This window comes from Pleuronectes platessa, chromosome 9, assembly GCF_947347685.1.
Source record: "Pleuronectes platessa chromosome 9, fPlePla1.1, whole genome shotgun sequence".
NCBI classification, from domain to species: domain Eukaryota; kingdom Metazoa; phylum Chordata; class Actinopteri; order Pleuronectiformes; family Pleuronectidae; genus Pleuronectes; species Pleuronectes platessa.
In genome coordinates this window covers 23,906,023-23,924,806 of record NC_070634.1, presented here as the reverse complement: position 1 = coordinate 23,924,806, position 18,784 = coordinate 23,906,023, and the positions used below count along the sequence as shown (strand labels likewise).

Sequence of the window (18,784 nt, the reverse complement as noted above, 5' to 3'; positions counted from 1 at the left end):
TTAAAAGAACAAATGATTTACTGAGTCGCACCATAATGGAGTTTGATGGCATCCAGGTGTGTTGCATTGAGCCGATTCACCGGATTAATATCTGCATCACTTCGGCACATGGACACACACACACACACACACACACACACACACACACACACACACACACACACACTCTCTCTCACACTCTGTTCTCATCCTCCCATCCTCCCTCTCCAGGTGTCCCCTCAGCTCCTCGCAATCTGGTCTCGGTCGTCAACCAGACGTCGGTGCTGCTGGAGTGGCACACGCCGCGGGACACGGGCCACCGCGCCGACCTGTCCTACAACGTGGTGTGCCGCCGGTGCATCAGCAACGAGCGCCGGGCGTGCCAGCCGTGTGACGACGGCGTGGTGTTCGTCCCCGGGAAGCGGCGGCTGAAGGACACGATGGCGGAGATCAGCAAGCTGAGGGCGCACACGTCCTACACCTTCGACGTACAGGTCGGTCCCTGAGGAGGTGGTGGGGGGTGGGGGGGGGGGGCTTTGTTCAGTCCTTTGAGCATCAAACACTAACCATGTTTAGGTTCACATGTCACATTACCCAGAATCCCATGCAATACATCCTTCTCCACTGTTGATTTGTATGTTCGTAGCCTTTCTACAACTGTGGCTACATACACAACCGGCTATTGGCTTCTTCGATGCTTTCATCTCTTTCCTTCAAATGCAAATAGCCTCAGATATTTACCATGATGCTCGAGCACGCTCAGGCTGCATCGATGTTTTTCTGACACGCAGCCTTTCGTGCACAATCTGCAGTTTTATCATGTCGTCTCAAAACACACAGGAGTCTATAAAGCTTGAGCAGCGGTGAACTCTCACTGCGTCAAAGCCGAGTGTCTCAGTGAAGATTAGCTGCTGCGTCATTGTTCAGGGAATTGAACTTCTCTGTGTAGCCAGAGGAGGTCAGAGGTCAGAGGTCAGTGGGTCGATTACGGGGAATTACATATTTCTTTTTAGAATCCACTTAAACATAAAGTATGAAATCTTTAACACTGAGAGACGCAGATGAATAATGAGGCCTGGTCCTGTCACCAGTTCATCTTCCTTTAATCTGTTGTGGGATGCACCGATCAATACAGATTTATGAATGCATCACTAGAATAATATTATTGATTTATGAAAGTTTTGAGAGTATTTTTTTTTACTGAAGAAAGAGATGAATTATTACTTTGTTTGACACCTACTTAAGACAGTCATCTTAAGACCTTAACTTGCAGAATTAGTTTTATGTAGATTATCAATCTTTCCTCCAAGGCCTCCTCCCTATCTTTCATAATCCTTCTAGAAAACAAATAACAGATATTCTGAAACTTCAATATTTGCATGACGCAGTTGATTGTCTACATGTGGTTTAAAGCAAGTTTGTGTTCTGTTACAATAAGTATAAATGTTAATGCCTCTGACTACACTTTATATTCTGCAGGCAATCAATGGCGTCTCCAACAAGAGCCCGTACCCCGCCCAGCATCTGTCAATCAACATAACAACCAATCAGGCTGGTGAGTGGGGACGGGGGAGGGCAGTGGCTGTGTGATGGTGTGTGTAACTTTAATCATGTGTGTGTGTGTGTGTGTGTGTGTGTGTGTGTGTGTGTGTCTGTGTGTGTGTAAGCATACCCTGGGGCATGGTGGATTAAGCGAGGGAGGGATGCCTCGGGGATAAATGAAATTGAGCTACAGTCCTTTAATTCATGAAACATGTCATCTGTCATCCTCTGTCTCCTTCTCTCTCCTGCACATCAACAGCTTTTATCCTCTTTACCTCTCTCCATCCGTCTCTCTCTCTCTCTTTCTCTCTCTCTTTCTCTCTCTCTCTCTCTCTCACTTCTCCTCTTTACCCCCTCCCCCCCCCCCCCTCTCTTTCTCAATCTCTTGACATTACGATTCTTCGAGACCGTAAAGTGAGCTGAGTTACTGCTACATCACTTCTTTATAGAGACGGACTCCAGTGATATTTCCGCCGCCGCCCAGATTTTGATTTTGAAAGCTGCTTTCCCTCGTCACATCAGTTACCTCATCTACGGCAGCCCGGGCTTGTTCCTTATCAAAACCTGATCCATTCTCACCTTGATGCTGCTGCTGCTGCTGCTCTCTTTCTAAGGACTCGATAAGAAGTCATTTATTTTCTGGTTGATTTCACTTTGTGGGGATTTAAATTTGCTTGTTTCATTGAACCCTGAGGAAGAGAAACCGACCATTAAGAAGCTCCTATTGTGGTAATGTTTTCAAAAAGATGGAGTTTCAGGTGACAGCTCAGCTCAGCTCAGCCTGTTGTATTATGGCTGCACTAGAAGTGGCTCTTCATGTGTGACAGCGTTTACTGAGGATTATGGGAGTCACATGATGCTAATGACTCTGCTGTGTCCCATTCAAACTACCTCCAAGCATTTTTCTTTCTAATCAATCCCCTGAAAGTCGGGACCCAACACAAGTTAATGTATTTGTTATGGTGTTTAGGGTTTTGGTTTCATGTAATTTTGATTTAAGGAGAGGACTAAATAGTTTTTCATGATATATCCACGTCCTGTCATCATCAGTTACGTTGTCTGGGCGTGTGTTTAACTCTGGTTCTATTGTCAGCTCGGCTGTTGTATTCAATAACTTTAGGAATCAACAAGAAACACACGGAAACTAGAAGCAATCCTGTGAGCTCCTGTTATTTTCCCATTGTTTGATTCGGTACAATTGGTAGTAAAAGTCCAAACTATCAAAATAAATGTTTTTAGACAGCAAACAATCTGAAGCATGGGGGGGGGGGGGGCAACTTCAGTGAGTTCATCTGGATCATGGTTCAATTGTTTGAGTTCGGACAAAACTGAAAAATCTGAAGTTTCGCCCCAAACAAGCTGTGAAAGTTTCCTAAGTTAAAGTGTCCTAAGTTTCTTTTTAATGGAGTTTGGATCAGTTTGATGCTTCTCACACTCGTGTAGTGTCGGTCTCTCTGTCTCGGATGAAAACCATCACATAAAAACTAACAGCCAACAGCTTCCAGTTCCCCAAAAACTATGAGTGAAAACACATTGCAGACATAACTCTTGCTTCTCCCTCAGTGACAAGTGCTGTGATTTGATTTCATGAGCCGGGATAAGGAAGTGGTTTCTCTCCTCTGGGTGTAAATAATCCTCCACAATACATCATTACATTACACTCCATATCTGTACATCAGGATTTGTGGCATTTAAGCTTGTCGGCAAATCTTTTAACTGATTGTGTACTTTTGTGTGTGTGTGTGTGTGTGTGTGTTTTTTTTTACAGCTCCCTCAGTAGTTCCCATAATGCACCAAGTGAGCTCCACCAGCCGCAGTTTCTCCTTGTCATGGCCACCGCCTGAACAGCCCAACGGAATTATCCTCGACTACGAGATCCGATACTTTGACAAGGTAGAGTGGGATGACTAACGCCTGTGTGTCTTTGTTTGTGTGTGTGCTTTTTTTGTGTCATCATGGTCACAGCCAGTAATCCATTAGAGTCGATAAAACAGGTGAATCAGTATCGACTGCATCAAAGTTGTTTTTACAAGAAAACACAACAGTTGATTAGTTTTACACAGACGCAGGAGAAACGAACCAGTCAGAGAAACACAAAGGATTTAGTTCAGCGATGCACGAAAACACACAAAACCATCGGGTGATTCGATTTAAGATGCTGAGTTTGTTTTTTTACTTTCGAGGAGAAGTCAGATGAAAAGATTTACAAAGTTCGCAGAGGTAATAAAAATCCAAGACCACGTCTGAAGTCGTCTAATAACACGTTGTGTGTTTTTCTTTAATCGAAGCAAAAACTCAGGTCCTGCCATTGCCGTAAGGTTTCCAGAAAACAAGCTGAGAGTCAAAGAAATACTGCCCAATAATACCGGAAGTTGTCGCCATCAGTTTTAAATGATATAACGTTTTAATAAGTATATTTAGAGGAGGTGGTACTCAGATGTGTTTACCTCTGGGCAGAGACATTCTATTGATTGAGCTAAGCTAAGCTAGCCGTGTTCTGGTGTTTGTAACTCATCCAATGCTCATGTTTTAAAATTTATATAAAACATAAAACAACGATGACAACAACAACCTCCATGTAACCCGCACCATTCAAAAGCTGTTAAAAAATGCTGCAGGTTTAACAAGGAGAAAGAACCTTTCAATAATAAATGAAAGGTTTTTTAAATACATATTTGATGACAGGGTGTTGTGATAAATCTTTCCAGCTATTTTACCGAAAACTAAATATATCAACGTCCACTGTACTTCTCAATGCAGCTGCTAGCAGTAACCATGTTGCTAATGGTATTAGAGAGAATGAATATCAGTGGGAAACACTGGGGGTCAAAGTCGTTACTTTCTCGTCACAACAAGTAAACCACCGGTTGATTAAAGAAATCATCATTATTATGATTCAGCAGCTGGAAAGTGTTCTGTGCCTCTCGAGACGTGACACATGATTAATAAATGACGGCTGAAGGCAGAACCCTGTCAACAGATTGCTTCTGTTTTAGATTAATAACTCCTGTAATTGATTTATTTCCTCTCTCGTTTGTGCCAGACGTCTAATTTAAGAGTTGGGTTCATGTATCATCATCTTTCCTTTTTTTTTTACCGTATTATTTCCTCATAAGTCAGGATTAGTCTTGGAGCTATTATGCATATTTCATTTGCCTGCAGTCACACTGACAAGGTTGTACAATGACGGGAAGCCATTTCCATCACAGATAAACTCCTGATAATATTCACGCAGCAAAAAATAAGCTTTGGTTCATTAGCATCTGGTTTCCAGTGAGCTCGTGTCAAACTGAACTCTAAAAGAAAAGTGCAGCTGTGGACCAAAGGATGGGCAATTAAATCATCTTTAAAAAACGAACAAAAGAAAGAGTGAGGACTCGTGCACATCTCAGGGGTCTTCTGCCGGCTCCCCCTCACTTCAATCGCCAGAAGAAACATTAGCTCATAAAAGTTTAAAAACACAATTATGGACAGTCATTTTCTTTTAACCCCCACAAACCTACAAAGAAATTTTTATATTTTTTGCCTTTGCTCGGTTTATTCTCACAGTCAGATGTTTTATTGCTGTTGCCGTCCTAGTTGAATCATTAAATATTTTATAATTTTTTTTTTAACAAGCGGCAGAAGGTGAAACTACATATTTAATAGCTGTTTTATGGGAATGTAATACGTCAGCCGTCCCAGTCATTTTCCCTGTGATGCTATGACATGTTCTTCCTGCTCTCATGCAGTTTTTCATTATGGTTTCTGGCTGTGGGGTGATGGCTGCATATATTCTGCACAAGTCCCCGGGGAGAAATGTTAAAGTCTCTGTGTGGACCTCAGTATCGGGCTGAAACCAGCACAAGCCACTGGTTCTACCAAGAACAGGTGTTATGCCGAGCTCCCCCTGCAGTGGATGGTAAAAACTGTACGGATGTTTTGACCGTGCACACAGTTCTCTTGATCAACAACACAAAACAACAACGTTAGAGAACTTTTGTATGTTTTATGAGAAGTGTAAAGGAAATTTGGATCATTGTGAAATGTGGTGGGACTAATTGGGATGTGGCGAGTTGGATATGTCTAGAAAATCTCCAGAGAAGCAGGGAACACCAACAACAACAAGGTTCCTGCACCTCGACTTCTTTTTTCAGTACAAACAAGCAGTTGTTCTACTCGGAGCTCCCTCCAGATGTTTGAACCCCCTACTCTCTTTCTAAGGATCAGCCACCTTATGGACGAAACTCCTTTTGACACGTTTATCCATGATCTCAGTCTTTCAGTCACTGCTTGAAGGAAGTGATCATAGCTCATGGAGACCCTGGTCAAATTAGGAGCTTCTCCGTCATCACAACAGCCACATTTCAATCAAGAGAGACTTCTAGAGACACAAGTGAAAAAGAGAGAATTGGAATTCAATAGATAAATCAGACCCCAGCGGGAAGAGGAAGGCCGTGGAAGAAGTCCTATCTAGGAATTAGGTGCTTTGGTTATGAAGGAGACTGGTGGTGGTGATTAGGAGCGAGGCACGAAGATGGGACAACTGATGAGAGCTTCTGATTGGATTGTTTGAAAGGAGATGACCACGTGTTCCGAGTTGAGTCGGTGCAGATGGGTCATTTATCGTGGTGCTTCATTTTGACAGGTTACAGGGGATTGGCTCAAGGCGTGTCAGGTTGTGATTGGCCCCTTCCGAGACTCTGTCATTGTTCGAGGACTTTTGTGAATTCACAGAACCTGAATTTAAAAACACCACATCCTTGCTCCAGCGCCGCAGGGAGCCCCCCCCCCGGAGCCGGACCAGGGAGGAGAAATCAACAGCCAGAATCTGGAGGCTGTCATGACGAATGCCCACCACTTACACAAATAGACACTGATGAAATGCAGTTCACAGTAACTCATGTGGATTCCTAACTGCTCAGGCTCCTGTTCAGATTTGAAGGAAGATGGAAGACAGCTTCTGTAGCAGCAGCAGTAACGATCAACCCTCAGTGTTTTGCAAAGGAGAATAAAACATGAATGCGATGATGAAAAGTGTCTCCCCCCCCCCCCCGACACACTTTCAGACATCTTGAGAGCACTCTCTCCCTATCTGAATCTCTTCCCGACAAAAAGACTAAAGCAGCCATTCACACTCTCTGCTGTAGTGGAGGCTGCTGAAATCCCAGCTCCTGAACTCCTGTGTGCTCCGTGAGGCTGAAGCAATCAGACCTCCAGCTGTTCTGTTGTGGACAAGGTCTTAACCCTGTAGGAACCAGGAGACGGAGGCGCAGAACACTGTCAGAGTGCAGTGATCAAAGACCTTCAAACCCGGGGGAACCAATGACGGCTTCTGATTCAGGGGGGCGAGCCGCTGAAGACCTGATTGCTTTCCCATCAAAGACGAGCTGCTCGGAGAAGGAAGGGAAAAAAAAAGACAACTCAAAGAAACGGGCATTTGTGGCTGCACATCTCGTCTGTCTTTGTTATTCAGTCAATGGGAGGCGAGGCCTGTTTGAAGAAGAAGAATTAAAAGCGTATCTATATCACCTAAAGCTAGGCACCAGAATATCCTCATCTTTTTTACTGAAGCCGAGCCAACTGCCGCAGAGACAGATAGACTTTCACCACAGTCGGATAAAAAGACAAAGAGCCAAGCACCTACCAGGGATTGTGTAGGATGCACAGGAAGGTACAAGATGCCTCCTCGTCCACTGCCCACATTCTGAATCCCTGCCATCTTAGTTATTTTTTCCTTTTTAACAGAAAATAGTTTTTGGCATTCTTTGGGGAAACCACGTAATTTCACTGCACTAATTTCTCTCCTTTTTTTTATAATACTTACAGACATCCCTTAACTCACTGAAAGTGCAAACTTGAAATGCTGGAGACTCTCGTCAGTTCTCTTTCTTATCTATTCTCTTTGATGAAAACACTCTGAGTAAAGTCCATGACTCCAGAGGGCTCGCTCACAGATTTCAATTTTCCTGCACAACGGAGTATGGAGGCTGTGATTTCACCGCGCTGCACAGGAGGAAGAGACAAAATTTGTTTGTGTGTTTTTTTTTTATTGTTGGGGATATTACTGCTGCTTTGAGACATCGTGGTGTTGATCAGTATTCTCGTGTAAAATCCAACGTGACTATTTAAATACAGCAGCAACACAACCATTAATCACTATACAACTAATTACACAACAACTCTGAGGTACGCCTCCCAACATGTATATTGATGCTTTGGATAATTGATTTCAACTATTTAAGCAAATTAACCAACAATTTATGTTTACAATCATCATTCATAACCTTGGCCTCCTACAGGTATTTATTTTAATGAGATTAAAGTCTTAACTGCATTATATTCCAACCAGGCTTTTCTCTGTCTTACAGTTATGTTAAGAAATGCTACTAAAGATAATCAACACATGCAGATTCAGAGTCTAATGTGCTATGTAATGGAAGCCGGGACACAACTGTGAAATGTTACACAAAGAGATCTTCCAGAGCTCATTGACTGTGATTCATCTACAATTAGTGAAGTGGATTTATGCCTTTTTTATAAGCGTGTGGTACCTGAAAGCTTTTTCTATCATCATTTCAAGAGGGAAACGTTTGCAGGTCCTTTTGTTCAGAGCTCACTGTAATTCAAACTCACTGCTGATTGTCCCCGTCAGAAAAAAAAACAATTTAGCAAGTCGTAGAATGAGCTGTGCACGTTTTTCTGAAGAGTCACTTGTTATTGTCATGAAAATACTGAGTGTCCTCTCAAGAGTAGAAGCTGAAGAAGTCTGCCTGCTGAAAATCGTCTCAGTGAAGAGTTCTGGTGCAGAGTTCTTTCAGCCAATGTTTGAAAATGATAAAAAAAAATGTATTTGAGTATGTAGCCTACTTAAGTCCCAACTCGTGAGAATACACTTTTTACAAATTAGTTGAAAACTGCAGTTAAACACGGCTTTTTTATTTGTGCTGGAGTTTCTGTTTAAATCTCCTCAAACCTTCAGTCCAGATAAAACACTTAGAAACCAGGTTGTACTGCTCCTCACAGTCATGAAAACAGGCACAAGATACCACGCTGTGATATTGGTGTAAACAACAGAAGAAGAATCTTCAATAATACGAGTGTTCTTCACGCGGTGGGGGGGGGGGGGGGGGGGGGGGGTGCTGCTTAGCTCCCAGATATTCCAAAGTTCTGGTAACGGAGAAAGTTCCAGGAGCGGCACACAAAGAAAGCGAGAAAAGTTCGTGACTCTGCCTCTCGGAGAGCAATTAGACTGAGTCGAGGACAGAGCGGAGCAGTGCACTCTGGGAGATGAACTGCAGCTGCAGTCTGACAGTCACAGATAAAAACCAGCACTTAGGAAAAAAATAAAAAATCAGGGCAACGACTTTATTGTAAGTCGGCCGTATTTGCTGCAGCCTTTTGCTTTCAGGTTATTTAACATGGAAGCCAATTAAGATTCAGACTCAAAGGCTTAAAGTTAGTTCTTTCATTGTCTCCTCTATTCATTCTTCTTCCTTGATAAACATCTGAAGAAGAGAGAAATACTGTATTTCACGTCGTAGACAAGCCGAAGGCATAAAGTGACTAATTTTAGCTCCGAGCTCCAAGTGAAGACGTCCTCAGGGAGCAGTTTGATAAGCCAGACAACTGCACCTCCTTTTCCTGCTACTTTGTCATTTCTCCACCTTCCTATTCTCCATTTTTCTCCTCCTCCTCTTCCTCTTCCTCTTCCTCCACCACCCCCACCCCCACTCCCTCACCTCCTCCTACCCTCTTAGCCACTCTGTAGATAATGAGGTTTTAATGTAGTAAATTTGATATGGTGCAGGGAGGCAGGATTTTCCCCCCACTACTTATCTCTGGCTACCAGACATTCCCAGATGGGCTGTCCCCTAACCTCTTCACTGTGGCAAGCATAGAGCGCACCCCCCCATCACTCACTCACACACACACACAGACACACACACACACCTCCAAACCCCCAATCCTGACACAACACTCCCCATTTCTGTGGTCACTTTCTAAATATAACTCTCTATATCTTATTCCCCCTCAGCAACTCTACAGGAGGATTAGTCGAGTCTGGTTGTCGTACAATTTTCCGTGTATAGATAGGGTTTGGTCTCGTTTTGGGTTTCTTCCCCCGATACTGGTGCTAAACCGAACTCTGCACTGGGATGCGATCCGGTAGGTTTTCGGTACCCAACCCCATACATAGATCTATATGGTAAAGAGCCTAATTCATGTCTTCTGTGTTCTATCCACAGAGCTTTTTTATAATGGCTAATCTACTCTAATGGAACATCCTTCAGGGACCATTTAGGGCTCAGTGTGTTGCCCCCTTTGACATGGGAGGAGGCGGGGATCAAACCACCGACCCTCTGGTTGCCTATTTCTATGAGATAAAAAACTGCAGCGCCTATGGCTCTACCTCCTAAGCCACAGTCACCTTTAGATCACATTGACATCTCATATGATAATAACCACAGTGACACAAGGCTTTTAAGATGTTTGTTAATAATAATAATGGTGTTAAAGCAAATACATCTCAATCGTCTCGAATCCTGTTTTCATTTGATAACCCTCCTTCTCTCTAACCCATCATTCTCTTCCCGCTTTTCCTCCCGATGCACTCTCCTCATCACCTTCATCCTGTCTCCTCCTCTCCTCTGAGCTCCGGTGTCGACCCCTCCGCCTCCTCCATCCCCTCCGCCTGATTCGCTCCCGCTCCCTTCATGCCATCATCACACCATATCTGTCTCTCTCTGGACCACTTCCGATTCTGCCGCAGTGAAAACCTTTTTATCTGTGAGAAATGGGTGACAGGGAGCACAGGAGGAGGGCAGACGCAGATGGAGGTAAAACGTTGTGGCCGAGGCTTTACGAGATGGACCTGATACGTTCTGATGGCTAATCCACCTCAGGAGGAGGGCGGTGGGGGGGGGAGGGGACAAACACTCAGGTGGACCCATTGCTCTGGGCAACAGCTAATTAACCACAGAGCGCTGGAGGGATGACGTGTTTGCAGGAAAACCGAGAATGAATGAAAAGAGGATGGGAGGGAGATGGAAAGCAGCATGAAGGAGGAGAAAGAAGAAAGGATTTAAGAGGCTTAGGCAAGAGGAATATGAAGAAGGGGGTGGAGGGGGGAAACGAGTGATGACTGGAGGGTAGATGAAGTGATGAAGAAGGGAGGAGATTGTGAAACGGTCAGTAGAGCTGCATTTAAGAGCATCAGTTTGTGTTTTTCAACCCAAACAGGTTTAGGTCCTGCGTTGTGTGTTCTGGACCTTCTGACCTTTCAGTTTAGTCTGATCTGAAATAGCAGCTGTTGAAACTTGCCCCTGATCTGTGGTGGTTTCTGTTTGGATCAGAGTGAACTTCACTGGTTCGAGTTGAGACACATATGGATCTGTTTTGAAATGTGTCACAATAAAGAGTCGGCTTAGCTGCATCTTTTATTTCCCATTAACAGTAGTTGCTACAAAAATGTAATTCTTTGAATCTACAATCTACCACAGGGCGTAAATGAAAAGCTTTATTTTATTGCAATGTTTTTAAAGGTATGAACATATAAATCGGGACAGACACAGACCCTTTTAGAAGTTATTTCAACTGTTGGGAAAAAACTGGTAAAGATAAAGAACATGATAGAGACCAGCTTGGTGTGATGAAGATCTCAGATTGAATTAAAACTCAAGATGTTGCAGCTGCTCCGTCCTGCCAGGGCGTCTGTAGAGTTTGAAGTCTGAAAAAATGTATCTCATCTCAGCTGAAAGCCAAAATCTTCAGTCTCCTTTAGTCTTATACTGCGTCTTGGCCGACCGTGAAACATGACCATCTGTCTCTGCACCGTCCTGCAGTCCCAGTCCTCGCACCTGAACAGCTCGGTGGTCCAGAGCGAGGCGCCCAACATGGTTCTGGAGGGACTGAGGCCTGGAACCGGCTACGTGGTCCAGGTGAGGGCCCGGACCGTGGCTGGCTACGGAGCCTACAGCAGAGAGATGCTCTTCCAAACACTCACCGACGGTAAGTGGGTTAGTGTTTGGTTAAAGTGTGTGTGTTTGTGTGTGTGTCTGTGTGTGTGTGTGTGGGCGATCGAGCAGCGTTTTTATGGTGTGGAGGAAAGAGAGTGCAGGACTAAGAGAGAGAGAGAGAGAGAGATTTGTGTGAGGTTGAGCAAGAGTGAAAATCTGGCTGTGGCCTGTAATGATATTTTATAGGGAGAAACTGCCAGGTGTATATTTTGCCTTCCGGATATTCTCAGTTGTGTGTAGGTGTGAGTGTCTAAAAAATATATAAATAATACCTCTCTGTCCAATTTGTCTTCTCTTGTGTGTGTGTCTGTGTGTGTGTATGTCTGTCTGTGTTTGTGTAGATGAGTATAAGTCAGAGCTTGGACAGCAGCTCTCCATGATTGCCGGCTCTTTAGTGGCTGGAGTGTGTATCGTCTCATTGGTTGCTATCGCCATCATCTGTTCCAGGTAACACACACACACACACACATATTCTTACATGCATCTTTTATATATGCAACCAAATATGCTGCATAGCTGTCTTTAAATGTATAATCACCAGAACAAGGAAGTATAACACAACTGCTGCTCTGCACTTCTATTTTTTATTTGATTTTTTATAACAGTTTTAAAGTGGAGACACTCTGTGAAACACTTGAAGTTTATGAAGAGCAACACGCTGCCCCCTCTGTTTGTGTTGCGATGCATTTCTTTGGTTCCCTTCCAAAATAAAAGCAGCACACACAGAACAGTACAGTCACCAAATATTAATAAATACTTAAAGACTAGATTTTTGTTTTCTTGCCACTTTTGTCCATAAATTCTCTCCGTGCACGTTGTTGTCTGCAGGAGACGGCAGCTGAAGGAGAGTTTGTACGGTGACAAGATGCCACAGTACAACACAGGAGGTACGTGTTCACTTATTAAATAACATCTACTCCCACACATCAACCTTTCATATATAATATTTATATAACTTTCTCATCCTCTTCTTCAGAGGCGACTCTGAGGCCGGACATGTTCAGCGGCCCCACCCCCACCGTGACCTTTCCCACCCTGTCCGAGGGTCACAGTTCACCGGGGGTCAAGATCTACATCGACCCCTTCACCTACGAGGACCCCAACGAGGCTGTGCGGGAGTTTGCCAAGGAAATCGACCCGTCCTGTGTGAAGATAGAGGAAGTGGTCGGATCAGGTAGAGATATCCATACACAAAATATCCCTAAACCTCCGGGCTTACCCTCTGACTCCTCTCTCACGGTGTCTCAATCGTCTGTTTGAAGAAAAAACTCAACAATCAGCTGATTTTCTTCATCAAAAACATTGTGCGTTCGTTCTATTTGAGCTTTGAAGAGTTGAAGAGTGAGAAGGAAGTCACAGGCCACCGCGACTTTAAACTGCTTCAAAGGGGTTTAGTTGGAAGAGTAAACCTCGGCTTCCTTAATGAGACCAACTGTCACATGAAGCGGCAGACACTCAGTAAATTAATCAATTTCTTCGACTGCCAAACTTTTGTGTCGATGAGAAAGATCTGGAAATGCACAATCCAGATATTTATTATTTTTTTTTGCTTTATTTTTTTCCTCTTTGAAGTCAGGAGAGATGTTTTATTCATGCGGAAAACTTTCACAGGAATAAATTAAAAGCGTCTTCATGCATTCTCTTTGGCTATCTGCGCTCGCACTGTAAAAATGCTGTGTGATGTTTCGGCAAAGTCTGGATGTGAAGTCCCAGAGCTTCCCCTGGAATGTTTTTGGTGCAGTTGCAGTTTTGCATTTCATCTGCTGTGGATGGAAGAAGGGGGGAAAGAGAGATGGAAGCATGAAAGGAAAAATTAGGGGGAAAAGTGCAGGTCGTTTTACCTCTGACCCCCGAATAATGAATTTTAAACACAATATAATGCCAAACAAACTTCAAATATGCATTTGTAAACCATTCTTAAAATCACAAGGTCAGAGATGAGTTCACTGTGGGCACGGTGTTAACGTCCAGAAACATAAAATTAGGGCCAAATCCTGATTAAGCCGGATATCATCTTTTGGACTACATGTAGAAAAGATGATATCTCAAAGTGTGCTCCCAAATAATCTGAACATTACATATTTAAAGCTTTATATAATCTTTGTTTATTGCTGTAAATACTGAATAAGTTTATTTTTAACAGTTCTAGTTTGGAAACTTTTAACAACTCGCTCACTCAAACTCAAATCAGAAATCCTCACTCTTACTTTTCACCACTGTTGTTTCTCATTAGTTTAACTAAAAGCTTTCAACAAGCTGCTGTAGCAGACACACACCTGCCTGTCAGTGGACAGAGAGGGTTTTAGTTTTGATAACACAAGTAGGGATGTAGTCTTTCAACAACAACAACACTTTTACTCTCTCACAGGAGGAGAGATAGAGAGAGTGAACACATGCAGCAAAGGAACAGGTGACCTGGGTCGGAATCGAACCTGTGGCTGAGTCGATACCGGTGCTGCTGCAGGAGGGTTTAACCTTCTGTATATTCCCGCTGGCTGCAGGCAGACATGATGGCAAACAGTGCATCTGCCATTGATTCTTGTATATTCTTCACTTTTCCCACAATAGTTTGTGTCTGTAAAGTTAATCTGGAAAAACAACTGCGTACCTTCGCTATATAAAAGTTATAACTGATCTTTGGCACGTTTTTCCATTCAAGGCGAGTTCTTTTTCTCCTCCACCTCAGCCCAACTTGGATGGAGGAATGTTTTCACCTCACATGTTATACCCCTGATATCTCAAAACTTATTTTCTATAAACCGGAGCCAATCAAACCCAGATGGCCATGGAGCTCCGGGTGAGGAAAGGTCATGAACCAGATTGAGACCCTCACCGCTGCGGGTGTGTGCTCTGGGCTTTGGACGGTTGAGCCACTGTGAGAGGATTTCTGTAATCCCTCCGTTTCTCGCTTTATTTCTCTCAGGGGAAGGTTTCTCACCTCAGCTAGAGGTGACAGAGGAGCTATGAAAACGACGGGGGGGGCGGATAGAGGGGAAAATATGAGGCCGGGGTGATATGAGATGTGGCCGGACTGTGAGCCCTTAAAAGCCTGAAATCTCTCCCATTCGGCCGTGATAGAAAGTGAACCCGTCCTTTCTTTCTCCTCCCTCCTTCCCCATCACGACGGTTTCTCTCTCCGTCTTTCTTTGATTATTTCCTGTTATCTTCATCCCTCTCTGTGATTCGGCGTCTCTGGAGTTTCAGAGCTTGTTTGCTGGGAGAGAAATGCTAAAACAAAGAAGCAGGGTTTGGTGGGGAGGGCATAGAACAACAGATTGAGGAGGGAAGATAAAAAGGAGACAGCACCCTGAGGAGATAATAAAAATATCTCACCTTCCTCTCTCTCTTCCTCCGTGCAAAGACGCCCCACTCCTTTCTTCCTTCCTTGTTACTATCACTCCCACTGTAAGAAGTGTAGAAATAAGCAATTATATCTCACCTGACAGCTCCGCAAATTTACTTAGAGTACAGTGCATTTAGAAATACTGTAGATTCAAGATGAGATTTATTATACTCAGTATTTTCTCCAGTGCTCCAGCCTCTCCTTGACCGCCTCTCATCTCCCTCCTTCCCTCCTGCGTCCTCTCTTTTATTTCTCCCTCTGTCATTCCCTCCGTCTCCTGGTTTACAGCACTGACAGTAGATATATTTTAATGAGCAGTGAGATGCGGAGCAGAGATCACACCGAGACAGGACGACACAGCCTGTCATGCAATTCCCATCACTCATCCATTATTCAGACAGCGATTTTTATCTCGGTGATGAGGACTTTTATTTTGAAGTGATGTTCAACTTTCATATCCCCGAGCAGCATATGGCTGCGTTTATTGTGACAAAATACATCAAGAGTCTGCACAGAAAGGACATTTTCTTTACATCGAGCAGGTTCATTGAGGTTTAAATGGATTGCACAAAGAAACACGACACATGAGGAAGTCTCTGAAACCATCAATCCATCTGTTATCTGTACAGCTCGTGCTTTAAGGGTTGTGGGGGGGGGGGGGCTGGGAACAAATCCCTGCTGATATTGGACGAGCAGCGGGGGGGGGGGGGGGGGGGGGGGTCACCTTGGACACAGCGAGGGTTGATTTAAGGCTGATTCATGGTTTTGCGTCAAAGTTACTCCGGAGGTTAGCATGTAGCCGCTAGGTGTGTGTGCGTCCCCCTGCAATTGCATCACTTTAACACTAGTGGGCGTAGTTTCTTCAAACAAGACGCTTATTTACAAATTTTCTCTGTTGATCTGTTAACTTCAGAACAAGTGTTATCATGTTGGAGTGGGAGCAAAAACTTTTTTTAAAGAAGAGGGTTAGAGGAGATTAGCTGTACGATTGTTAAACTAAGTTAGGCGAAGCAGGAGATCCCGGAAATACAGTCTGTTGGAAATGCGATGCTAGCAAGTGGACCGGCTCTTGTGGTCTGCGTTGCCTCGAGGCGTAGTTACATGTACAGGGAGGTCACATCAGGGGACAGCCTAGGGTTCTGTGGAGGGTACGAGTCTAAGGTGTAGATTTGACGCAGTCTCAGATTAACATAATATCAATGTGCTTGTCTCTGGATTATGGGAGGAGGCAGGAGTTCTTGCTGTGAGGTGATAGTGCTAACCAAGGTCTTCATAAGTAAATAACTAACACTGGGGAGTTTTACTGTATTTTATTTAGAAAATACAGTGCCCACAGAGATCTCAGCTCAATAAATTATTGGTACAAGTCATAAAAGTGTTTTAGCTCCAAGACAGACTGCAGGCGGGGGTTGAACTTGTGAACTTTGTGTTTCAGTAGAGTCTGTTCCTGCTTCTCCACGAGGGCACCTGGCTGCCTTTGTTTAAGACAAGACGTGACTGATGGTTGTGTTGTGAAAAAAAACAAGAACCAGAGACATAATGGTGACACAGTTGACTCTGACTCTGTTATTTCATTTGCCACGCAGCACTTCTCTTATCCCTGAAAGTCGTTCTTGAGGGGATTTCATTTTTGTTGTTCTTTCAGTCTCCAAAAAACATCCCGCTGATGTGCCTGTGAGTGAAAACTTCAGTTTGCACCAACAGAGCTGCTCAGTGTGAGACTGAGGAGACAGCTTCTCGTCTCGTCTTAAAACTAAAACTGTCTCCATCAGGACAAGCTCCTTAGCTCTGTATCAGAAACCCCTCGTCCACACTAACCAAGTGACAACCCCCCCATGACGCCGCCCATTGGTTTGTGAGTTGCTGTTTGGACATTGGCATTTTGTCCAGCGCCATTTTGGTTTTTGAAACCTGAAGTCACCTTTTTTCCCCGAAGGACCAGTGGGTGGAGCCTAAGTGAGAGCTTGAGGGCACTGTTCGCCGTCCTACACCTGTGACCTGCACCCATTGGACAGTACTAGCTGTCAATCACAGTATCCACGCCCAAATGCATTCTGTAAATCGTCTTTTTGACTCTAAATGGGATAAATAATTACGAACGTTATAAATCAAATGACAAGCAGAGTAATTTTCTCATAGATTTCTATATAAAATTGCTTTTTTTTGTTTCAACCTGTGTAGTCGCCCTCAGCTGGTCATTCGATAGAAGACAGGTGGATAATACGCCCTTTTTTTAAACAGCCAATGATATTTACTCATGTGACAACACATATCACCTAACTATTCACCGACACTGGTTATGTGCATGCCACTGTAAACAGGAAGCTGAATGTCCAAACTAAATCATGGTTTTGTGGCTGTTGTCTTATCAGTAGTTCATGTGATTAACATGACTTCTAGAACCGTCAAACTAAATTGAAATGACACAATTTTTTTGAATAAATTCATATTACAACCAGTCATTACAGTTAGATGAATGGTTTAATTTAGAATATAAGTAAAAGGTGCCCAAATAATGTGATCTTTGGTCCAGTTTGTTTATAGTTTTATTTCCTGTCTTTAGTTGTCTGGTTGATGATAGGTTCATTATATCTCCACTATATCTTTCTCCCTCTCAGTTGCGTTCACGTTTTCTATTCAACGTTCTTTCCTTGGTTCCTGTGTGTATTTTTTGTATTTTGACCTTCTCGCCTGCTTTTTGTGGATTTTTGGATTCTTGCCTCTGCCTCCTGGATTTGTTTGCTAGTCTTGGAGCTTCCTTCACTGCTTCACCTTCCCCGAGGCCTTGTCTTCACTTTGAAATAAATCACTAAACTGCATTTTGCTTTTTCCTTAGCAAGTATATTTGGGTCCAGTTCTCAGAGCTGTTTTCTACCTCGCTTGCACCAGCTGTTACAATCTGATTTCACGACTGACCCATTTTTGCATGATAATGTTTGATTTTTAAATGTAACAGAGTCACTGTTCTCTGAAAAGTACCATGTTATTTTTGTCTTAGGGGAGTTTGGCGAGGTTTACAAAGGCCGCCTGAAGCCCGTGGGGAAAAAGGAAATATCCGTGGCCATCAAGACCCTGAAGGTGGGCTACTCCGAGAGGCAGAGGCGGGACTTCCTGTCCGAGGCGTCAATCATGGGCCAGTTTGACCAGCCGAACATCATCAGACTGGAGGGCGTGGTCACCAAGAGCAGGCCCACGATGATCATCACGGAGATGATGGAGAACGGAGCTCTGGACTCGTTTCTCCGGGTAAATAACAAAATCCACACAAGCACACGCAGTGACCTCCTGCACTTTATATAATATTCAAGGCTGTGATTGGTCCAACATGTGTTCAGGTGCCGGGTCAGACTTTCTGCAAGAGGGGACAGACACAAGCTCACAGTGTTCAGGCCAAACAGTTAAACTTATTCTTGAGATTTCTATCCAATCACCTGGTCCTCTTCAGATTGAATTTGCGCAGTTGCCTTGAACATTTTCATGATTCCGAAGAATCTCAGGACTAAAAAAATGAGTTAATTCGTTAATCTAAAAATAGTATTTGACAAAACCGTCTCAATTTAAAGCCCCTTGAAAACATGGCTTTAAATAATTCCCCTATACCATTAAATATTCATGAAGAGATAAGCAACAATCAAATGTAAAAACAAACCCTTCACATGTTCGACTTCAAACCAACAAGAAGAGACAGAGTCTCAGAAGTGAAGCGACAAAAAAAAAGAAGTGTCTGTGTGATCACGAAGGCCCCATCAGTCATCATAAGAAGCCGACTGAGGAAATGTGTCTTCATTAGTTAAGGTCCACGTTCTCGCTTTCAATCATATCACAAGGTCCTCGATGGCAGAAAGGCTCCTTCAAAAAAGTCTGCACCTCCAAAAATAACTCAAAAACACTCATGGGATGAAGAATAACATGCACGTCCTGC

The 18,784-nt window shown here is 43.6% G+C and overlaps 1 protein-coding gene across 3 annotated transcripts in view; it reads left to right on the top strand.

The window, feature by feature from the left end:
• The window catches only part of LOC128448581 (ephrin type-B receptor 1-like), a 49,949-nt gene that overhangs the window by 17,159 nt on the left and 14,006 nt on the right, over positions 1-18,784 (top strand). For 2 of the 3 annotated variants that reach the window (XM_053431292.1, XM_053431294.1), the window contains exons 6-13: positions 211-473; positions 1,459-1,534; positions 3,290-3,414; positions 11,346-11,511; positions 11,861-11,966; positions 12,348-12,410; positions 12,572-12,693; positions 17,861-18,108. In XM_053431292.1, the coding sequence (XP_053287267.1) occupies positions 211-473; positions 1,459-1,534; positions 3,290-3,414; positions 11,346-11,511; positions 11,861-11,966; positions 12,348-12,410; positions 12,572-12,693; positions 17,861-18,108 (1,169 nt within the window). Of the gene's footprint in view, positions 1-210; positions 474-1,458; positions 1,535-3,289; positions 3,415-11,345; positions 11,516-11,860; positions 11,967-12,347; positions 12,411-12,571; positions 12,694-17,860; positions 18,109-18,784 lie in introns of all 3 variants that reach the window. The other variant, XM_053431293.1, reaches the window with a different exon arrangement.